Source organism: Coccidioides posadasii, chromosome 2, assembly GCF_018416015.2.
Source record: "Coccidioides posadasii str. Silveira chromosome 2, complete sequence".
In the NCBI taxonomy this organism is placed as follows: Eukaryota; Fungi; Ascomycota; class Eurotiomycetes; order Onygenales; family Onygenaceae; genus Coccidioides; species Coccidioides posadasii.
The window spans coordinates 3,927,265-3,945,462 of record NC_089408.1 but is presented as its reverse complement, the minus strand read 5'-3'; the positions used below and the strand labels follow the sequence as shown (position 1 = coordinate 3,945,462).

Genomic DNA, 18,198 nt, shown 5'->3' with positions numbered 1-18,198 from the left:
TGGTGATCCAGATAACATGCAGAAGAACCTGTTTTGCACGACCCGAGAGAACTCAATCACTGAATTCTGGAAGCTTCACAGCAATGACGTGATGAGAGCTTATCCTTGAAATATCTACCAATGGTAGAAGAATTCCAGGTGAAGACCCGGAGCTCCTTGCCTGCTGACCTGTGCGACATGACCTTATATTAGCCAGCACCCTCGGGGATAGGAGGTGAGCTCCGGGATACTTTAGACTCTTATCAGGAGGCAAAGGCGCCAAAGAAATTTGCGTCTCATTAACAACACAGATTATACATGATCCAAAGAGGTTGACAAGCACCTGCTAACAAAATGGCTTCCATTTCAGATGTGATGAGGGCGGATCAGCAGCAGATGCGAGATCACTACCAAAAAATCATCGAGGCCCAGGATGACGACACCAGGAAGCGTTGGGGCAACCAGGTAAAGCTCTTGATGAAGTTAATTTCAAAATATCTCCTACGCTGAACAGCAACAAAACAGTTCGTCTGGGAGCTTGCCCGCTATGCTGTGGCCGAGGAGCTCGTCGTGTATCCGGCCCTCGAGTCTCACATGGACCATGGCAAGGTTATAGCCGATAAGGATAGGGGTGAAAACCAGCAGGTATGCTACTCGAGATTCTGGAGTCTGGTCGGATGCCTAACGGGGAATATATACTAGATCAAAGAGTTGCTGGCCAAGTTCCAAGATATGAAGCCCAGTGACCCGCGATATCTACCAATGCTAGATTCCATCATGGATAATCTGAACAAGCATTTTGATGAAGAACAGGATGAGGATATCCCTTCCCTGGAATCTGTCTTGGAGCCGGTGGAATCCGAAACCATTTCTAGGCGGTTTGAGCGGACTAAGATCTTGATGCCGACACGCGCCCATCCAAATGCGCCAACTCAGCCATATTTTGAAACAGCAATTGCCTTTATGCAAGCGCCAATGGATCGTATTGCAGATATCATGTGGAGAGAATTCCCCGAGTTTTAGGGCAACTCGAGGCGAATCGTGAGCCAAAACTGGCTTTGAAGCTGACGCAGGAACTCTGCTGCTTAAGAAACGATGTTCGAAATATTATCCATGACCGAGGTACTTCCTTATGTTAGGGGTTGCTAATCTGGGGTCTGATCTTGCTGGAAAACACCTGCGATCGTTTTGAGGCTTTCACGGTAATGATGACGGAAAGGCACATATTCAAGTTTTGTAAAGGGTAATGTGAGGTATAATTATGAGCCATTAAAAGGAGAAAAGAAAAAAAAAAAAAAGAAAGATGTATTTCTAGCTGCTAGTTGTTGACAGTTGAATTTCAATTCCTTCTGCTGATGATCTCTCTGCCTCTGTATTGCTGGAGCCCAAAATGCCATAACCGTTGCCAAGAGGGCGGTGTGGCGGCGGATCCAATCGGAGCGCTTGGTTGGACTGAGCTTAAAAATGCCGGGGATTACTAAAATCCCATCTCTTGGGCGTCCCGAGGAGCGGAGTTCAAGCTCCAAAACACACCAACTTCATGGCACACTTGTTCTGGATGCTCGGCTGAAGGTATCTTGTTTTGCATCTGAGCGTGGCTCGTCCCGTACAATGTCACCGCCAACGCTCCTTTCTACCGGCACCCGCCTTGTCCAGTGCCAAAACATCCCCGCCGCAACCGTCTCCCGTCATTTTCAGCGACTCGCATCATCGAGCAGCTCAAGAGCTGGCTTCAAATCGTCGGGAGTGCCTTCCGGCACCGGCCGTGTGTCTCTGTCCTCCTCACGTTGGCGGGCCGCCCAAGAGTTTCCAATCTTTCCCCCTCATCGGAGGAACAACCGCACCTTGCTCGATCGCAGACTTGCATTCTCCACAACGGCTTTGAACCACACAACAATAGTGGCTCTAAACCCCAGAGTTGATGATGATGGAAATCCGATGACGATTGAAATATCTCCCCGCGCAGCGAAGGTATGTTAAAATGCTCCTTGTGGGTGCTAGTTTTGGTTTTCAGGCAGAGAGAAATTCCACCTTCGGAAGGCCATCTCAAGCCTTTGTTTTAGAAAGAGGGGATTTAGCATACTGCTATGATGCTATGATATTGTGGATTCACTTCTAGAACAATCACATACGACCATAGGAAGTGGAAAACAGGGCTTCCCGTCCGCTCAGCCGTACTTAAGCCACTTGCCGGCTGGCTAGTAGTTGGGTGGCTCACCACCAGCGAATCCCGGCTGTTGTATTTTATTTTATTTTTTTATTTTTTTTTGTGTTCAGTTTCCCAGAAATGATTTCCTTCGCGTTCCGGATTTGCGTTGGGCATTTCACTGTTCAGCCTTGCCGTTGCTAACAAGTTCTACCCATAAGCGTCTCCGACAATTAACTGACCCGTCGTCCAAATCCTCCCTGAACTCTAAGTCCGAACCATACGACCATCTCCGAGTCACTGTCACAAGCGGCGGTTGCCATGGCTTTCAGTATATAATGTCTCTCGACCCACGGTCCAAAATCGACCCAGAAGAAGATACTGTTTTTGAAGAAGAGACCCAAGACACGCCCATGGAAGCATCGTCATCCCCCGGTCTCACTTCCAAAACATCCGCGGGAGAAGCGAAAGTCGTTATGGATTCTGCATCTCTTGAACTGCTTAAAGGCAGCACCATTGATTATACGGTTGAACTGATAGGAAGTCAGTTCAAGGTCGTGAATAATCCAAGAGCGACGAGTAGTTGTGGATGCGGTACTAGTTTCGACGTTACTGAGGGATGATAAAAGATAGTATACTCCGGAATTTACAGCAAAAGACCTGTTTGGGAGGACCTGTATGTAAGAGACAGATGCCTTCACACTGATTTACATGATTTGCCTAAGGGCGCATTCTCCTCCCTCTTATGCCTCCAGGTACCAAAGCGATTGGGACAGTCTGATCGAAGATACCTGGGAATGCATCTGGGCAATCTATTCCTATGCTTTTCATTTGTATAGTACATGACATAGACAACCAAGTAAAGACGCAAAAAAAAAAGAAAAAGAACAATCAAAATTTTACCAAAACAGGAAAATTACTCCGTACAATGTAAACTGTTATTGGAAGGGCGTCGAACAATTAAACCAAGACTCGTTAGCATAACAACATGGACCATAAGCGCCTAAGAAGTAAAGAAGGACTATAACCATGACCTTCTTTATAGGATACCTTTTTGGGGATAGGAAACCGCTTTTTGACGAGAATCCAAGCAAAACTCCACATTTTCTTTCCCTTCATGACAGGTACAAAAGAGTATTATCAGACAAAGATCCATAGCTGGCAGGCTCTCATGCGGCAACCATCAGACTTGTATCTCGTAGAATGCAGAGTAAACTTGAAAAACCACCTAATCCGTTCATGAAATCCTCCCTTCGATGGTCAATCTAGTATGTTCTGGCAAGGTTGCGCAGGTACCAATCCACTAATCTTCGACCCGCCTTAGCTTCGCTAATGTGAATCAGATTGCCTTCGATGGCATAATCCAAGTCACTGGAGTTGACGATTTCACCTTCCAACAGGCCTCCCTCAGACCATCTCACCTGTCTACTCCGCAACTTGTTCACGAGAAGCCACGAGCGGAGTTGCTCTGGCTCAACTTCCAGGAACCCAGCGAGCTTCTTCAAATCCATCGTGGTGTATAGTTTAAGATATGATTTCACAGTTGGGTTGTATAACGTGTTGCGCACTTCATCCATAAAGATGGCCGTATGATGATCCACAGGATCGATGTTAAGAGCTGGATTGTCGAAATCCGGGGGGGTTGGGCTGATGAATTTTGGGCATGCCGAGCGGAAAAGCTCTTCATAGAGTGGAAGGGCGTCCGGCCCACCGCGCTGAAGGCGAATGAACTGGTCACCATACTTCTCGCGAAGGCCTGAGTGGATAGTGTCGTCCAATCGGGTGGGGTGGAAAGAGACACAGATTGCGATGAGCGCAAGAATCTGATCGTTCTTCTTGGCGATAGCATCGTAGCTCTCCCTGCCCTTCTGGAAGTTTTTCGTTCTCGAAACGTAGACGAGAATGTGACTAAAGGTGCGAATGGCATCGGCATAGCGGCGCATCATCATGTATGAGAAACCGACATAGTAGTAGGTTGTGAAATGGGCAGCCATTACTCGAGCAAACATGGCCTTTTTGTTCATCTCGATGTCATCAAGAGTCTTGAGAGCCAAGCTGAAATCACCTAGCAAGCAGTGGACACGTAGCAGCCCAATAATGGAGAAATATCCGAGCATGCGATAGAGGGGGCGAGATCCGTAGTCTCCGGCGACGGCCATGGGATCTTCATTGGCCTTTATAGCAGCCAGCTGCTCGTTAATTTGAGATCGTTGAATAAGGGAGTAGAGGACGTTAAGGACAGAGTAGCATCCCCAGGTGTTGGGATTCTCTCTCAAAAGCTGTGCTTCCTCCTCGTTCGACCCGGTACGAGCAACCCGGTTACGATAGCGGCAAAAAGACTCGAATTGGTAGATGAATTCATCGATCACGTCCCATGCCCAGTAGTACTAGAAATAAAATCCAAATTAGCCTCGCCCTTTCATAGCCACATGAGGAGCGCGACCCACAACCTCGCAAGTCAATTAAGGCGCGAGCTCGCGGGAAGAAGTAGGAAAAAAACATACAGAGGGGACTTCCAGATCTACCGGTCCATCCGAGTTCAAGATATAATGGAATAGACTGCAGTAATTATCGTAGCTCGCGAACTTCGTCTCAAGGGTGGCCTGAAACTCCAATGGAGTCGCTGCTGCTGCCAGCTGCGCCTGGAGGCCCTGTGTCTGCGAAGCAGCTCCCAGTGAGGTAGTCCGATCCAACTCGCTCATTCCATCATCAAAGTGCACTTGTTCTTTATAGTTATTCACGAGGGCCTCTTCTTCAACGTCTGATTCATCCTGCATATTGGCCGGTGGGCGACTCCCCGGGTACGCTGTGCGAGCGTCGACGGACATTGCTGTAGATCCCCAGCGAAGATTGGTACACACTATTTGGAGTAAGCACGAACCCTTAAGATGTTGCTTGCAGTTGTTGGCGTCGAGGTTGCTCCACACTGAATTTTTGATGTTGAACTTCAGTTTTTCGATTTTCGCTTCAATGTGAGTGCTTTGTGCTTATCTTATCTTAGCGTGCATCCCAATCATCTCACAATGTCACGTGAGTCAACTTCTGCTCCAGGCAACTCAACAATGTTGTGCTGCTTGATTAGAGGAGGAGCTTTACACAGTGGAAGATGAAGCCTGTGTGATAAGTGTAACCAGAGCTGAGGGTGATACTAGGTTTACCAAGAAGATATTGCTCCCTTCCACGTCGTGTCTATTGTTGATGATAGTTAATCAGAATCATATTTTTGCATGAACACACTCTTCTTTAGCCTTGATGCAGATGACATATATTGAAGTAAAAACTATTGCTGAAAAGAGCAGGACAAGAAGTATCAGATTAAACAATGCAATCATCCTTCCCAAGTAACTTCCTCACCTCGAATGATAAAACCAGGAAAGCTGCAGAGATATTGGGTATCTAACAGGAAGAATTTCAAAAATGGCAGGACAGCTTTGGTGCTTTGACCCAGTGCAAGGCATTGGAGAGAAGAAAGGGAAGGGCTGTACGGAGTAGGGCATTCTAGATGAATAGAACAGGGTGGGTATGATGGCCGAACATTAGTTTTGAATGGTGGCTCGATGCTTCCAATAATGCAAGAGTTAGCGAGAGGGCAAAATGGGAAACTGAATGTCAGCAGATGTCCAGATAAGCATTTAGACAGCAATCGGATTCGCCCAGTTGACTCCGCCTGTAACAGAGGCACAGCTTGTCAACTCCTCCGTTCCGTCAGAGTCAGCATCACTATCATCGAGATGCAGCATCTCGAACCGATTGGCCATAGGATTCAATTTTTTAGCTGGTCGAGGAGTTTCCCTCCTCAGCATATGCTGGATCCGTGGCAACGGCTCTGCGCACTCATCGGGATAGTACTCTATTCTCATAACTTTATATGGCATGCGGGATCTCATGCAATTGCGAGCATATGACGCTTTTTGAACCGAGTTTGTGGAAATATATGCATTGCCTTGGGTAAACGTAACTGAAATAATCACCAAATTGTGTATATGCTCCATATCCTCTCGGATTCGGGATTCGGTCAAATTGGGGTGGATTCCGCGAATCAAGATATTGCGGGAAGCCCCATTTGACACCTGAGAGGCGATATAGTTTGACAGAATGAACTGGCGGTCACTCCATGAAACATCAACCTTAAAAGGCAACGGTGTGAGCTATCAAAACGAAAAATCTGTCCTTCTCAAACTTACAGGCTTATCAAGGATACACAAATGCTGCCGCTTCGCATATGTGAAGAACTCCTGGGCAGCTCTGCTGTCAGCAAACGAGATGCTCGCAGTACGCTCCCTGGAGCGAAGAAAGACATCTACCAGCGCGCCTCCGCGAACAGCAGCGACAATGTGGGAATGGGTTGTTCGATCTGGAATGCCTTTTAACACGATGGTACGATTATCACTTCCATTCCCGTGGCATTTCATTGCAACCGTATGTCCGTCACCAGAATATGGTGAATCCACCTTCTCATCACTTGGGGTTGAAACATTGTCATGGTCATCAGAATCTGGGCGACCTGGTGTGTCAATTATGGAACGGATGGTTGGCTCTGCTGAGCTTCGTTGTGGATGGCAGTATAACGCAGCATCTCGCTCAGTGTGATTTTTGGTCGTGGTAGTCTTCGGAGAGCTACGAGCAGAATTTTGGTCATGGCGAAGAGTGGAATTCGAACTATTCTCGTTTTCTTGTGATACCTCGTAGGAATTATCGGGACTACGGATCAATGTCTTGCATAGAAGTAAGCGTTGATAATTCCTGACAGTCTAAAGCGGGATGCCCTCACTTCAAGAGATGACCGCGGTATGCCTCCACGAATCAAAGCTTGCTTTAATCTCTCTGGCGCCACAGACATATATTTAGACGGAAATCGAGGGAGGGCCTAGATAATGGGGCATAAACATACCGTATTCACAGGACCGACGCGCCTTCACCACTCGTTGTTAGCCTCATAGGTCAAGGCAGTATTTAGCAGATCCATACTTACCAATGAGTCGTATTCAGACTTAAGGATCGTCACAGTTGCAACATCAGGACGTCGCGAGGCTGAAGACAATTCATGCTGAAAGTGTTGGCAGGGGATGAATGCCATTAGCATGGAAGTGTCTGTCAGCTGTTATTGTAACTGCGGGTATTCTTACGCTAGCAAACAAAGTACTATAGCTGTATGCGGTCAAAAGTTAGCCTTCGCCTTGATCTTGTAAAGGGGATGGTGTGAGGAGCACAGACAGCTCCGAGAGAAGTAACCTAGATGAAAACAGGGCCGTATGAAGGGAGCTTCGCGTACCTTGGGAGAGACCCAGAAGAGCCTTTTACATTCGTATGACGGGGTGCCATTGTTTTAATTCTCTGATCACATCTATGGCATGATAAATCAAAAGATGGTCAGTGTTGGCAGTGCAAGGTTGAAATTGAAAGCAGAAAAAGGAGATAGGGGACGGAGTACGGAGTAGAGGAAGGCGGCGTTGGGTTATAAGCAAGTGAAAGGTAACAACATGTTGACTTGTAACTACATCATTAATCCGGGAAAAAAGGGACCGCCTTTTTACTTACACCAACAGGCATGGAATACCTTCCACTTTTTCCCCTGAAAGAGAAGAAAGTAATAACAATAGTGAGAAGAAGTTGAACTGAACAAGAAACAATCTGGAGAAGTTACAGGGAGCTTTCAGTGCTACCCAAAATATTTGTTAGCCCGGGAGGTTAACTTAGCGCAGGCTGTTGGGCCGTTGTTGCTTGCTTAACTAACCAAAGAGTAACTTAATGATGGGAGTGGGTTAAGATGTAGGTTCAGGCAACAGGTACGGAGTACATCAAACAGCAGTCCACACCCCGTCACACAGCAGCTCAATGTCAACCCGAAGATGCACTGGGTGGCGAACTATGGAGTCCTAATAACTAACTAATCAAGTGTTAGCAAATCTGGAACAGGGGTCCCCTTGCCAATGACAACTCACTGGCATATGCAACAATCAACCACAAGACATTATCTGGCCGCTAGCATCGAAATGATTCAACTTGTGGATAGTTTTACTGTAGGATCAAGGAACTAACTCAATGCTAGAGTGGAGAGAGTGGTCCTTTTTTGACCCGAGGGTATATCGTTAGCCTGTACTCCGTACGGAGTAGTCAGACTGAGAGACTGAATAGTGTGCTGGAGCAGTACCTGCGTCAGATTCTGGTAACTCCCATAGTTTGAGGTGTTCAAATGAGTAACTTCTGATAACTATTCCTTAGGAGCTTCCGCATAGTAGCAGCTTTTTATACACTTTATACAGACTACTAAAGTACTTCTTTCACTCCTACTTTGTTGGTATACCCTATACATGAATATAAGTGTGGGCGGACCAGGAACAGCACAAGCTTTCCATCTTGTAGCTCCTCTTGCGAATTTGGAATGGGGAGCTCTGCAACTAACATAACTAGCTCCAGTGCATGCAAAAAGTCTGTCAGGCACCTGTCGCAGCAGGGATAAGTAGTGTGTACCTCTTTTGTCTATTTCTCGAAAATTGCATGCGATTTAGGCGCTCTGAAATGCACAGGTGTTATGATACTGGCAAAAGCGCATTTTACTCCATCTTTTTGGGTACTCTCCTTTTCAAGGAAACCTCTTTGAGCAACACAAGGCCCACTTCCCACAAAGCTTAATTTTAAGCTTGTTTGGCAGGTATCCCGTGTACGGAGTAATCGGGGTGCTCCTCTCGGCAACCCTGCTTTGATGCCACTTCCAACTACTTTGCGACGCATCGATTGTGTCAACCCTAGCGAGCAGACTCCACCCATTATACTCGCAGGAGTACTCCCATTAGAAATAGCTTTAGATAAGACAAATGGTCCTGTCCATAGGGAAGAAAGAAAACATGAATATATACAGAAGTGGTGCGCGATAACGAAGTTTTGCCATTAACAAAAAAATATAAAAAAATGAACAGCATGTATGAGAAAACTATATATCATGCGTGATACTTTGTTCGGCCGAACCTTTTGGCGGCGTGTTGCCATTCGACCCAATGGGCTTCATTTGAGCATTGCCTCCCTGTTTCAAAGACTTCACCAGGACGATTGCGACATATACAAGGGCCATAACGCCCGCGATCACTCCATATGCAATGACACCTGCTCTCGGTACGGTGGGATTACCAATTCCACTAAATTTGAAGCCCAGACCGCCATTGACGATGCCCAAGACAATCAAAAGTCGACCACCCCATCGGTGAAGATCACCAAAGGAACTCCTTTCGCCTGTCTTTCGAAAATGCATATGCTGGAGTAGACCGAGAGCGGGCTGGAAAAGGATCAAACTTCCTATCATGATAAGGCCTATAACCGGATGATAACCAGATATAACCCCTAGATCCAATGCCAAAGAGATTCCGATGCCAAAACCTGCGATTGCCAAACATAGTGCGACCAGTTGGAGTGGCGCATGGATATATGGGACGGTGGCTCTCGAGGGGATAACTTGAAGACTCAGCGCGAAAAGAGGGAATAGGACCACAACGACGATAGACATAATCAATCCGTGAGCGATGCGTTTAATTTCGATTGCTGATCTTCCTCCCTGTACAGGCACGGCGCCGTTGGAATCGGTGGAGGTCGGGGGCGGGGGGTCATTTGAAGGGATATCCTGGAACGGATTGTCGGAGCTGCCGCCGACAGCCCTTGTCAGATCAAGAGTGAACGTGCCCATAACATCATGTTGTTGAAGGTCTTCGTCAGTATCCGACGAATCAATGGAGGATCCCATTTTCAGACCCCATATCCATGGGCTAGCAGTATCTGTAGGATCCATCATCCCTCCTTCCCACGACATGCAGGTGTCACATCTGACATTTGCAACCATCCTGCCGTCTGAGATCCCCGTGCCTTCGAGGAGCGAAATTTTGGCATCCGGGTTGACTTCAGGTTCGAAGTAGCCCGCGGCTAACCTCGGCGACAGCGTCACATTTGTGGAGGATGCGGAATAAAGCATGAAAACGTTGGCACCGTCCATGCTGGCTCCTTGACCTAGGCCAACCCATTGGACATCGTTCGGGGCTGAAATTTGAAAGTAAATTGGGCCTGATCTTGAGGAAGCCGTAGATGTTGGAACGTTGACACGGAAGCTCAACCCAGAAGCTCGGCCTCCAGGACTGAATTGAATGCTGTTGCCCAGAACGCTCGATGCTAACACGAGCATTAGATGGCTCAATTCATCAATGGAGGCTCTTAGACCATAGCACTGAATGAAAATGTGGCTTACCAAAGGCCAAAACCGCTGTCGGCCAACCCAAGGGGGTTAATCTCATTTTGCACACGGGCTTAGGGTATCTGGATCAATGACCAAACAAAAAAAAAAAAGAGAAAAGAAAAGAAAAGAAACAAGGTAAGAGCTCAAACTGCGAGCGAAAAAAAATAAACAAAGGAGAAGAAATGGCGGTTCTTCTGGGAGACGAACGAGTGTTATGTATTGACATCCCAATGATCAGCGACGGAATAAGCTCTTGGGTCTTAAGTGAGAGCAGCCCTGTCGAGAGGAGGACGCGTTTCAATTTCACCCTGGATCCGGGGTATAAAAAGACAATCAAGGAAAAATCATATCTGCACGGAGCTCGGAGTCCATACATACGTAATTTCGGCTGGGAGGATCTGCGGCCTCGACCGCGAATCAAGAGGGGGACAAATATAATCCATGGCGCATGGCGTGTACGAAATTATGGAAACTTCACCTGGGAGTACTACGATGCAATGTGAAGAATTGGCGAACCCTATCCCATTTTAAATGTAGTGTCCCTGCTTGATGCTCACTCCAGGAGGGGCGGAAGTCGACCATAATGCCCAAAGCCAAGCCCAGCGTGTTAGTTGCAGATTCTCGGAGGAACTGCGAACCCAGCGACTCCTCCAGCTCAAGATCGCAGGAAGTTTTAAGACACTGAGTTCGAACAGGACGAAACATCCTCCTAACCGCTTTCTGAGAGAAGAGTTCGGGGGGGAGGTTTGTGTCAAGCGTTTTTCATTCACCAATCGCCAGGGGCTCCGACAACCAGCCATAATCCAGATTGAAACTCGCGCTTTCGCAACCACCGAAGCTTCGGAGGATAGGCTGGATTATAGGACTCAACATTATTGCGTTGAGTAATCGAATTCCTCGTTAAAGAAGAGTCGAGATCTCAGCCACAACATGGCCTTTGAGCCTGACACGGGGAAGCCTCAACAACAGTACGCAGTGGTTACGCCAAATTCGAGGCTGACGACCTTAGGTTCACTGTCTGGCTTGCCCAGCCCTGGCAAGGGGAGCAGATAAGGATCATACACAGTCAAACCCTGCGAGATCGTCGCCGAGGAGAGTGATGCATTATCGATGACATCCATGTCAATTTTAGTTGAACTATATAGCCTCTAACGCAGTGGGGTTCCAGCAATACGAGCAGTTCAATTGTTAAAGATCTCGGGCTTATCTCACGTTCGATGATTTTTGTTCCAGCGCTCTCCAACCAAACAGCTTATCTTTACTTTCTTTTTCTTCCTTTTTTTTTTTTTTTTTTTTTTTTTTTTTTTTTTTGAGAGAAAGAGAATCCCTTGATAGGGGTGGCCTGTACCCCATGCTCTGTGTGTGTTTCCTTACCCTTGTTCGGCTCGTGTACATACTGATGCACCTTCGGCCTGCCAATGTGATGGTGCAACCCTGGAAATCGTAAGTCTGGAACTTGGCATCTGTCTAACTGTGGAGATTGAGCATAGCCCTGGAGAGCACAGAGCGGTTACAGTGACCTTATTCATGGGACAATCCTCTCCCGGGAGGGACCCCAGATGATCGGTTGCATGCAGCCTAAGTAGTTTGTGACATCAATCCCTGGACGCTCGTTCCCACCGCTTTTCAATTGTCTGGAATTCTCTTTTCAGTAGCTAAGCCACAAGCCAGAAAACCGCTAATTGCCCAAAGATATACTAAGAATAAACACTCTGTTGTGTGGGGCCTGCTCCCTTGAAATCGACCGCGCCTGGGTCAATGCGCTTTCGACCCATGCACTAAACAAAAAGTCGTCTTTTGGAATACTTTCTCCAAGGGCGATATATAAAGGCAAAGTAACTCTTTTTGATTTGAATATCCTGCTACCGGTATTGGGCCTGGCATAGCACCAGGCCACCCTACCATTGGGATGCCACATATCTTGCTTACATTGTGTCGTTCAGACTGAGTTATGAAAGGGCTCAGTGGTTTCTATTCCGGTTTTAACAGCCGCGTTTTATATTCAGTCCAAAGAGCCCAATGCTTCGAGAACGAACAATCTGCCCTGTTTTTATAATAGCACTCTGTACTGTCCCACATAAAATCCTTATATATAAGTCATATAATATACAAAAGGGTAGCCAGGGAGGCTATTCCCATTAGATCCCGTCGTCAGGATAACCCGTGCTCATGGATTCATTCAAACCATAATACTTCCCGAGATATAACTGCAGAAAAAGCCGGAGTATGGATTCGAATGTGGTTCGTGCGAGTGTTACACCAGGTAGAGGGCCGGGAATGACACCGACTGCGCGGCAAGTAGCGTGAGCATATTTTCGGTAGAAGATCCTTATTGCGGCACTTTTTGACGTGCAGCGAGTGGGATGTCTGGTTTCTCCGTTTTCTCCAGGATCGTTTTCATCATCTCATTTCCAAGTCTGACAGCTTCGGGGAACCGAGGTGCAAAGTAGTTTTGTATTCTCTCGAAACGATCTCGATAAGATTCAAAGTCGCCGAACGAAACGCAGTCAGACCATGCCTGGTAAATTTGTCAGCAAACTGTAAGCATCAAACGAATTCAAGGGTCAGAGATGGAGGGGCTGTCTGACTCGAGCGGCAAATGTAAACTCGAGATCGTCGGACCGGAACGTATTGTCATCAATGGCAATATCGAGGACTTCATCTAACAGGTCCTCTTTTCGAAATAAATACTCCGTCACCCCAAGCCAAAGCCGGAAGAGCTGGACAGAACATTAAAAATTCGGAACTATCAAGATTGGAATAGGGGTTAAGTAGAGCAGACTAACTGGAGTTGAACAGATCATATGGTCGTAGGGAACAATTCCTAATTTCCACCAACAGTCAACAATTGCCAGGAGACTGAGATGGTTATTCGGCGTCTTCTCTGTCAGCCCCCGGGACAGGGAGAACCGGTCAAGCACTTCATCTTCTAGCAGTAAATTTTGTTTCACTGCATCAGACCTGAATACAGCCGCCCTGGCAGCCTTGACTCTGCGCTTAAGCTCATCACGATGGCCGCCTAACATCAATTTGAATAGTTCGGTCACTGATTCTGCATACTGACGGATCTGTCTTTTGGCAGCAGGGTTCAATATCGCAAGTCCAGCATAGACATGCCACTTATTCGAGTAGATGCGTAATGTGATATTAATTTTGACGTTTTCAATTCCACCCACATATCGAGATATCTCCCACGGGAATTGGTTATTGGCTTGCCACGCAGTTCCCATACTCAAAAATGCAGCATGCGTCACGGCCTGAGTGTCCGCTGTGATTCGATCATGCCTCTCCCCGGTGAGGTAAACGTATTTGGATTCGAAAGACGCAAACACACTTTCAACAAACCTGAGGCTCTCGTCAGAGGCTCTGTGCTGAATCAAGACCTAAATATGCGAGGTTACTACTGACGCCTCTGACGCGGATTGTGATCTCGGCAATAATGCATACCAACGGCTGTCCTTTAGGGTTCACGTTCGGTCCATGTAGGGAATGAACCGAAATAATCTCCACGTCCCCAGGAAGATGGTTCTCAAAAGCAGCCAGCTCTGGGGCTTTGCAGGAAGTTTGACCACCAACAATCGCGCCAACTTTGGTTGCTTTGAAATTGTCAGATAAAATTTGTTGACAGACTATGAATTCGATAAAATTTGCATACATGGGCCATACTCCGCCACAATTTTGTTGATGGCTTCTGCCTCTACACTGTAGATAATGTAGTCGCTAACTCTGGAGACCAAATGTCCGTTGGGTAATATATTGATATTTGTCTACTCGAAAGAAAAATAGGAATTGAGCATCAATGTCGATTGATGGTAGTAGTGGACATACATGGGATATGAATTCTTGCCTCAGTGTGTCATAATTGGTAGGTTTGTCGCAGGCATTAATGCTAGTATAATACATCAGCCCACGGTATTAGAGGGTCTTTTAAGTCTAAGCAAGCCAGCAAGGTCGATTAGCATCCATAAACTGTGAATAGATAGGGTGGAAATAGATAAGTAGAGTAGATGCAGATATCAGACAAGGTAAAAGTTAGGTAGCGAGCGTTTACATCAGTGACAGCGAGGTATCTTCCATGCACACCAGAAAGGTGGCATAGTCGACAACAAGCCATACTCGAGCCAAATGCACTCAAGTCATCATGTAAAAGGAAAGATATGAAAAGAAAGCCAGAACTTACCATATACCAGAGATAGTATTGGTTGGGAAAATGAGAGCATGGAGGCTCAGCAAGGGGGGCGGTTTACCTCCAACCCGCTTGGCTCAAGCGCTGAGCATACATCCTTCCCATATCACCCATCCCAATGATCCCAATGGATCTTGGGTGAGAAGTATGGCCCGCCATTTTGAGGAGTGCTTGACTGTAACCTTGGTCTGCACGAGAAAAGAAAACTTTTGTAGACCGCAATTCAGTAGCAGAGATAGAGATAAAAAGGGTATACAAGAAATAAAAGAAGCCAACAGAGTCCCTAAGATCCAGCAACTTGCGTAACGTGCACGTTGTGTGTAACTCAGTGACTCATAGCGGAAATTCTAGTCTTTGTGTAATACCAAACAGAGAAGCCATTCCTCCAACATTGGGTATTCTCTTCCAACATGAGCAGTGATGGTCAAAGAGAGGAGGCAATTGGATGAAAGTCAACAAGCGACGATTAAAAAAAGAAAAAAGAAAGAGGGATGAGGGAGAAAATTTGCTGCTGCTCGATTTTAAGCCGGCGGGATTAGTCAGCATCTAATTCACTAACTAAGCTAGTGCCGTTTTGGAAAGTTAGGGCACACGGGGAAAAGCCCTATGCCCGGACCACTGCGAAATCAAATGCTCATGAAGACGAACTCGAGCTGCTCCCTTTTCCTTGTGCTATCCACAACATCCTCCATCCATCGCAGCCAAAATGCCTCCAAAGAAGAAGACCGATAGACCCGCCAACGAGAACGTCTCTCTTGGACCGCTGTCCGGAGATGGTAATGTCCCCTACTCTCTTCAATTCGCCAATCATACCCTCTGACTCCGATTAGGCTCGCTCGTCTTCGGTGTCGCACGTATTTTTGCCTCCTTCAACGATACTTTCGTGCATGTCACCGATCTCAGGTTGGTTGCCCTCCATCCGTGCTCGCGCCGTTCGTAGAAATTGTGGACGCCGGCCGAATTATGAATAATCTAGGAGAATGCTGACCGATTTTTGCGCTCAGCGGTCGCGAAACTATCTGTCGTGTTACTGGTGGTATGAAGGTCAAGGCTGATCGTGACGAGTCTTCCCCCTACGCTGCTATGTTGGCTGCCCAGGATGTTGCTGCTCGCTGCAAGGAGCTTGGCATCAACGCTCTTCACATCAAGATCCGTGCTACTGGAGGTATGCAAGCAGACAATTTATACAGAGCTACGAAAACTTTTTTATGATTACATGCCAACATCTTACTCTCCACAGGTAACGGCACTAAGACTCCTGGCCCTGGTGCTCAGTCTGCCCTCCGTGCTCTCGCCCGTTCCGGAATGAGAATTGGAAGAATTGAGGATGTTACCCCGACTCCTTCCGACTCTACTCGCCGCAAGGGTGGTCGCCGTGGTCGTCGTCTATGAGTCGTCTACTTTCGCTTTCCGCCTCCATGTTGCGTACCTCTGTTTGCGGCTGGAGCGAGGATGGAATGCATGGATACATTGGCGCTATCCTTTTGCATTACGTGGATGGAATAAACGCGAAGAACGGCAGTAACGCCTGGTCTTCTTTTTTTTCTTTATCCCAAAATTTCTTGCTCTCGTGTACGTTATGTGGGTGTTACTAGTACTCTCATATAATCCAATCAAACGAGATACTTGAGCATTTTAAATCGTTATTCAATACTGGATGTGATTTGTACATTGGCCCTATATATGGAGTACTCCGGATATTATCCTAAGGTAAACCTTGGTAATAATGTAGCTGTGCTCCGTCATAATCTCAGCCAAATCCCTCAATTTGTGGAGTACATACCGCCGCTCACCGTCTGCGTTTGATCTTTCGACCGGAATGGACCTATTTTCCCTATAAAGCCCGATATCTGTCTTGCAATTAAGTTCTTCCATCTCCCATTTATCCAATCATCAGGAGGCTATTTTCTGTCGGGAGTCTGATGATACATCTTGCGCTGGTCCCTAGTCGCCGCACCATCACTCGAGTCCACAACGGGCTTAGCCACCGCATCTTGCCAAATGTCGGATTCTCCTCGACCGACTCCTACTCTTGTCATCAGCGACCTCCCTCCAACAACGCTTGTCGGCATCGACCTCTTCTCATTCAACTCTACCCCGAACTTCTACGGAGTGAAGGACCTACCTCCAGGCGCACACTTTCTATACACAGGTACAACGGAAAGTTTCTCACTTAGAAGCGGTGAATGGTTCTATGTCGGAGACAATGGCAGTCCAAACCAGCTCGCCCGCCAAAGTCATATCGATATAAGATTGCGAAAATGGGACAAGGCGCTGGAGGCGGTCGTTCCTGTTGATGAAAATAGTGATGCTGGGAGACAAGAGGCGATGCGGCAAAGAGCCAATCTGGGGAGGATTTGGGCTTCTGGAGGCTTCCTAGCCTACCAATCGCAATTGAATGCGAGGCCGACGACGACTGTTGGAGATGGCGCGAATACGATAAGCTATCAACATGAGCGTGCCCCTTCTCGAGGCGATTGGCAGAGACTCTCAAGTTCCATATCGCCATCGGTCCTAGACCGCATCTTGGGCCAGTCTGACTCTCTTGACCAACGTTGGACAATTACATCCGGAAGCTCTGCAGCGAGGGATATAGACTATATCCCTGGGCTACCGACCACGGATATGGCGAATTCAATGGGGGTTGCTGGAGAGCGGGAGAAAGAATTACGGTTTATCCCTGTTGATTTGAAGAAAACTTGGCGAGAGGGTGCTATAGGCCGCGAGCGGACGGAGGCTGCGCAGGACCGTTCGTGGGCTCTAGGCGATCTAATCAAGCATGGTATCCCGGCCCCCAAGCTATCCGACGTCGATAGTGATGCAGCAGGGGAGGAGCAGGTGCTGGGTGAACTACAATTTACCTTCTTGATGGTGCTTACCCTGATGAATTTCTCAAGTTTAGAACAGTGGAAACGGCTTCTGGGTCTAATACTCACTTGCAAAAGCGCAATGAAGGAGCGAGAAGACTTTTTCGTCAAGGTTTTACAACTGCTCAGGCTTCAACTGTGCCATTTCGAAGATGTCGAAGGGGGGCTGTTCGAAATGGATGGAGATGATGGTGGAAATTACCTCAAGAGTCTCCTCATTAAATTCAAAAAGTCCGTTGATGAATCCGAGGCCTCTGGAGAAATGAGGGTTAAGAAGGAGTTCGCGCGTTTGGAGAACTGGGTTAAAAGCAAATACGGCTGGGAGCTATCAAGACGTTCCATAGTACGGCGAGGTATGCTGGAACTGGAAGATGGAGAGCAGGTAGAGATGGAGCTCAGCGGTGCTGAAGAAGAGGACGAAACTGGCGAATATGCACCAGTTATCGTCGACCTTGAGGAGCCGGTCCTTGCAGAACACCCAGGAGAAGACATAGATATGACAGACACGCCGTCACAGTGAAGATTCCGGCAAAGGGTTTTCCATGGTCAACCATCGCTTTACCATGCATCTCTGGCTAGACGTATGGTGTCAAAAGAAGGCGTGGGAAACACATTCTAGCGTCGCCATTACTTTCAAATTACGCGCAAATTCACACCTCGAGGCACCAATGACATATTCTCTCATCAAAGCTATAAGCGCATCGCCTGCACGCGGAGTAAACGTTTTCTTGGCCAAAAAAAAACCATCTATACCGCAACTAACCCAATTTTGATAGCGACAAACAATTTCGCGAGCGATGAATGA

General features: G+C 47.2%; 8 protein-coding genes across 9 annotated transcripts; 4 read left to right on the top strand and 4 right to left on the bottom strand.

The window, feature by feature from the left end:
• Positions 1–145: 145 nt before the first annotated feature.
• Positions 146–1,364, top strand: D8B26_003728 (uncharacterized protein). 2 transcript variants are annotated; one of them, XM_066124246.1, is made up of 4 exons: positions 146–214; positions 350–444; positions 505–624; positions 682–1,364. In XM_066124246.1, exons 2-4 carry the CDS (start codon positions 355–357, stop codon positions 1,000–1,002), a joined length of 531 nt encoding a protein of 176 aa, XP_065980325.1. In that variant the 5' UTR covers positions 146–214; positions 350–354; the 3' UTR covers positions 1,003–1,364. The 2 variants fall into 2 exon arrangements, with proteins under 2 accessions (XP_065980325.1, XP_003071839.2); XM_003071793.2 differs by having other exon boundaries at positions 146–444.
• A 79-nt stretch (positions 1,365–1,443) lies between these two features.
• On the top strand, positions 1,444–2,977 carry D8B26_003727 (uncharacterized protein; the record flags this gene model as incomplete). The annotated part of the gene is made up of 2 exons (XM_066124245.1): positions 1,444–1,950; positions 2,347–2,977. 2 exons carry the CDS (start codon positions 1,444–1,446, stop codon positions 2,746–2,748), a joined length of 909 nt encoding a protein of 302 aa, XP_065980324.1. The 3' UTR covers positions 2,749–2,977.
• A 67-nt stretch (positions 2,978–3,044) lies between these two features.
• On the bottom strand, positions 3,045–5,064 carry D8B26_003726 (uncharacterized protein). The gene is made up of 2 exons (XM_003071795.2): positions 4,630–5,064; positions 3,045–4,512 (listed from the first exon to the last, which is right to left on the bottom strand). The coding sequence occupies exons 1-2, from the start codon at positions 4,951–4,953 to the stop codon at positions 3,391–3,393; spliced, it is 1,446 nt and encodes a 481-aa protein (XP_003071841.1). The 5' UTR covers positions 4,954–5,064; the 3' UTR covers positions 3,045–3,390.
• A 306-nt stretch (positions 5,065–5,370) lies between these two features.
• On the bottom strand, positions 5,371–7,700 carry D8B26_003725 (uncharacterized protein). The gene is made up of 8 exons (XM_066124244.1): positions 7,664–7,700; positions 7,398–7,469; positions 7,252–7,273; positions 7,098–7,172; positions 7,017–7,038; positions 6,897–6,949; positions 6,310–6,840; positions 5,371–6,252 (listed from the first exon to the last, which is right to left on the bottom strand). The coding sequence occupies exons 2-8, from the start codon at positions 7,445–7,447 to the stop codon at positions 5,758–5,760; spliced, it is 1,248 nt and encodes a 415-aa protein (XP_065980323.1). The 5' UTR covers positions 7,448–7,469; positions 7,664–7,700; the 3' UTR covers positions 5,371–5,757.
• Positions 7,701–8,781: 1,081 nt separating this feature from the next.
• On the bottom strand, positions 8,782–10,638 carry D8B26_003724 (uncharacterized protein). The gene is made up of 2 exons (XM_003071797.2): positions 10,353–10,638; positions 8,782–10,276 (listed from the first exon to the last, which is right to left on the bottom strand). Exons 1-2 carry the CDS (start codon positions 10,396–10,398, stop codon positions 9,057–9,059), a joined length of 1,266 nt encoding a protein of 421 aa, XP_003071843.2. The 5' UTR covers positions 10,399–10,638; the 3' UTR covers positions 8,782–9,056.
• A 1,613-nt stretch (positions 10,639–12,251) lies between these two features.
• On the bottom strand, positions 12,252–14,685 carry TYR1 (prephenate dehydrogenase (NADP(+)); the record flags this gene model as incomplete). The annotated part of the gene is made up of 7 exons (XM_003071798.2): positions 12,252–12,858; positions 12,929–13,060; positions 13,127–13,723; positions 13,788–13,936; positions 13,996–14,107; positions 14,169–14,229; positions 14,588–14,685. The coding sequence occupies 7 exons, from the start codon at positions 14,683–14,685 to the stop codon at positions 12,670–12,672; spliced, it is 1,338 nt and encodes a 445-aa protein (XP_003071844.1). The 3' UTR covers positions 12,252–12,669.
• A 433-nt stretch (positions 14,686–15,118) lies between these two features.
• RPS14 (40S ribosomal protein uS11) lies at positions 15,119–16,181 on the top strand. The gene is made up of 4 exons (XM_003071799.2): positions 15,119–15,302; positions 15,357–15,429; positions 15,531–15,691; positions 15,767–16,181. Exons 1-4 carry the CDS (start codon positions 15,233–15,235, stop codon positions 15,916–15,918), a joined length of 456 nt encoding a protein of 151 aa, XP_003071845.1. The 5' UTR covers positions 15,119–15,232; the 3' UTR covers positions 15,919–16,181.
• A 28-nt stretch (positions 16,182–16,209) lies between these two features.
• Positions 16,210–17,913, top strand: D8B26_003721 (uncharacterized protein; the record flags this gene model as incomplete). Its single annotated transcript, XM_003071800.2, has 2 exons — positions 16,210–16,246; positions 16,475–17,913. 2 exons carry the CDS (start codon positions 16,210–16,212, stop codon positions 17,911–17,913), a joined length of 1,476 nt encoding a protein of 491 aa, XP_003071846.2.
• Positions 17,914–18,198: the final 285 nt, after the last annotated feature.

Bases quoted from the DNA above. Each gene is read 5' to 3' on its own strand.
- D8B26_003728 (XM_003071793.2), top strand. From the start codon at position 334: ATGGCTTCCATTTCAGATGTGATGAGGGCGGATCAGCAGCAGATGCGA. The intron at 445-504 runs GTAAAGCTCTTG...GCAACAAAACAG, and splicing joins GGAAGCGTTGGGGCAACCAG to TTCGTCTGGGAGCTTGCCCG. The intron at 625-681 runs GTATGCTACTCG...AATATATACTAG, and splicing joins ATAGGGGTGAAAACCAGCAG to ATCAAAGAGTTGCTGGCCAA.
- D8B26_003726 (XM_003071795.2), bottom strand. From the start codon at position 4,953: ATGTCCGTCGACGCTCGCACAGCGTACCCGGGGAGTCGCCCACCGGCC. The intron at 4,513-4,629 runs GTATGTTTTTTT...TTTTATTTCTAG, and splicing joins TAGATCTGGAAGTCCCCTCT to TACTACTGGGCATGGGACGT.
- D8B26_003725 (XM_066124244.1), bottom strand. From the start codon at position 7,447: ATGGCACCCCGTCATACGAATGTAAAAGGCTCTTCTGGGTCTCTCCCA. The intron at 6,841-6,896 runs GTGAGGGCATCC...CTTCTATGCAAG, and splicing joins TACCGCGGTCATCTCTTGAA to ACATTGATCCGTAGTCCCGA. The intron at 6,253-6,309 runs GTAAGTTTGAGA...TTGCCTTTTAAG, and splicing joins TGTGTATCCTTGATAAGCCT to GTTGATGTTTCATGGAGTGA.
- D8B26_003724 (XM_003071797.2), bottom strand. From the start codon at position 10,398: ATGAGATTAACCCCCTTGGGTTGGCCGACAGCGGTTTTGGCCTTTG. The intron at 10,277-10,352 runs GTAAGCCACATT...TGCTCGTGTTAG, and splicing joins GACAGCGGTTTTGGCCTTTG to CATCGAGCGTTCTGGGCAAC.
- RPS14 (XM_003071799.2), top strand. From the start codon at position 15,233: ATGCCTCCAAAGAAGAAGACCGATAGACCCGCCAACGAGAACGTCTCT. The intron at 15,303-15,356 runs GTAATGTCCCCT...GACTCCGATTAG, and splicing joins TGGACCGCTGTCCGGAGATG to GCTCGCTCGTCTTCGGTGTC. The intron at 15,692-15,766 runs GTATGCAAGCAG...TACTCTCCACAG, and splicing joins CAAGATCCGTGCTACTGGAG to GTAACGGCACTAAGACTCCT.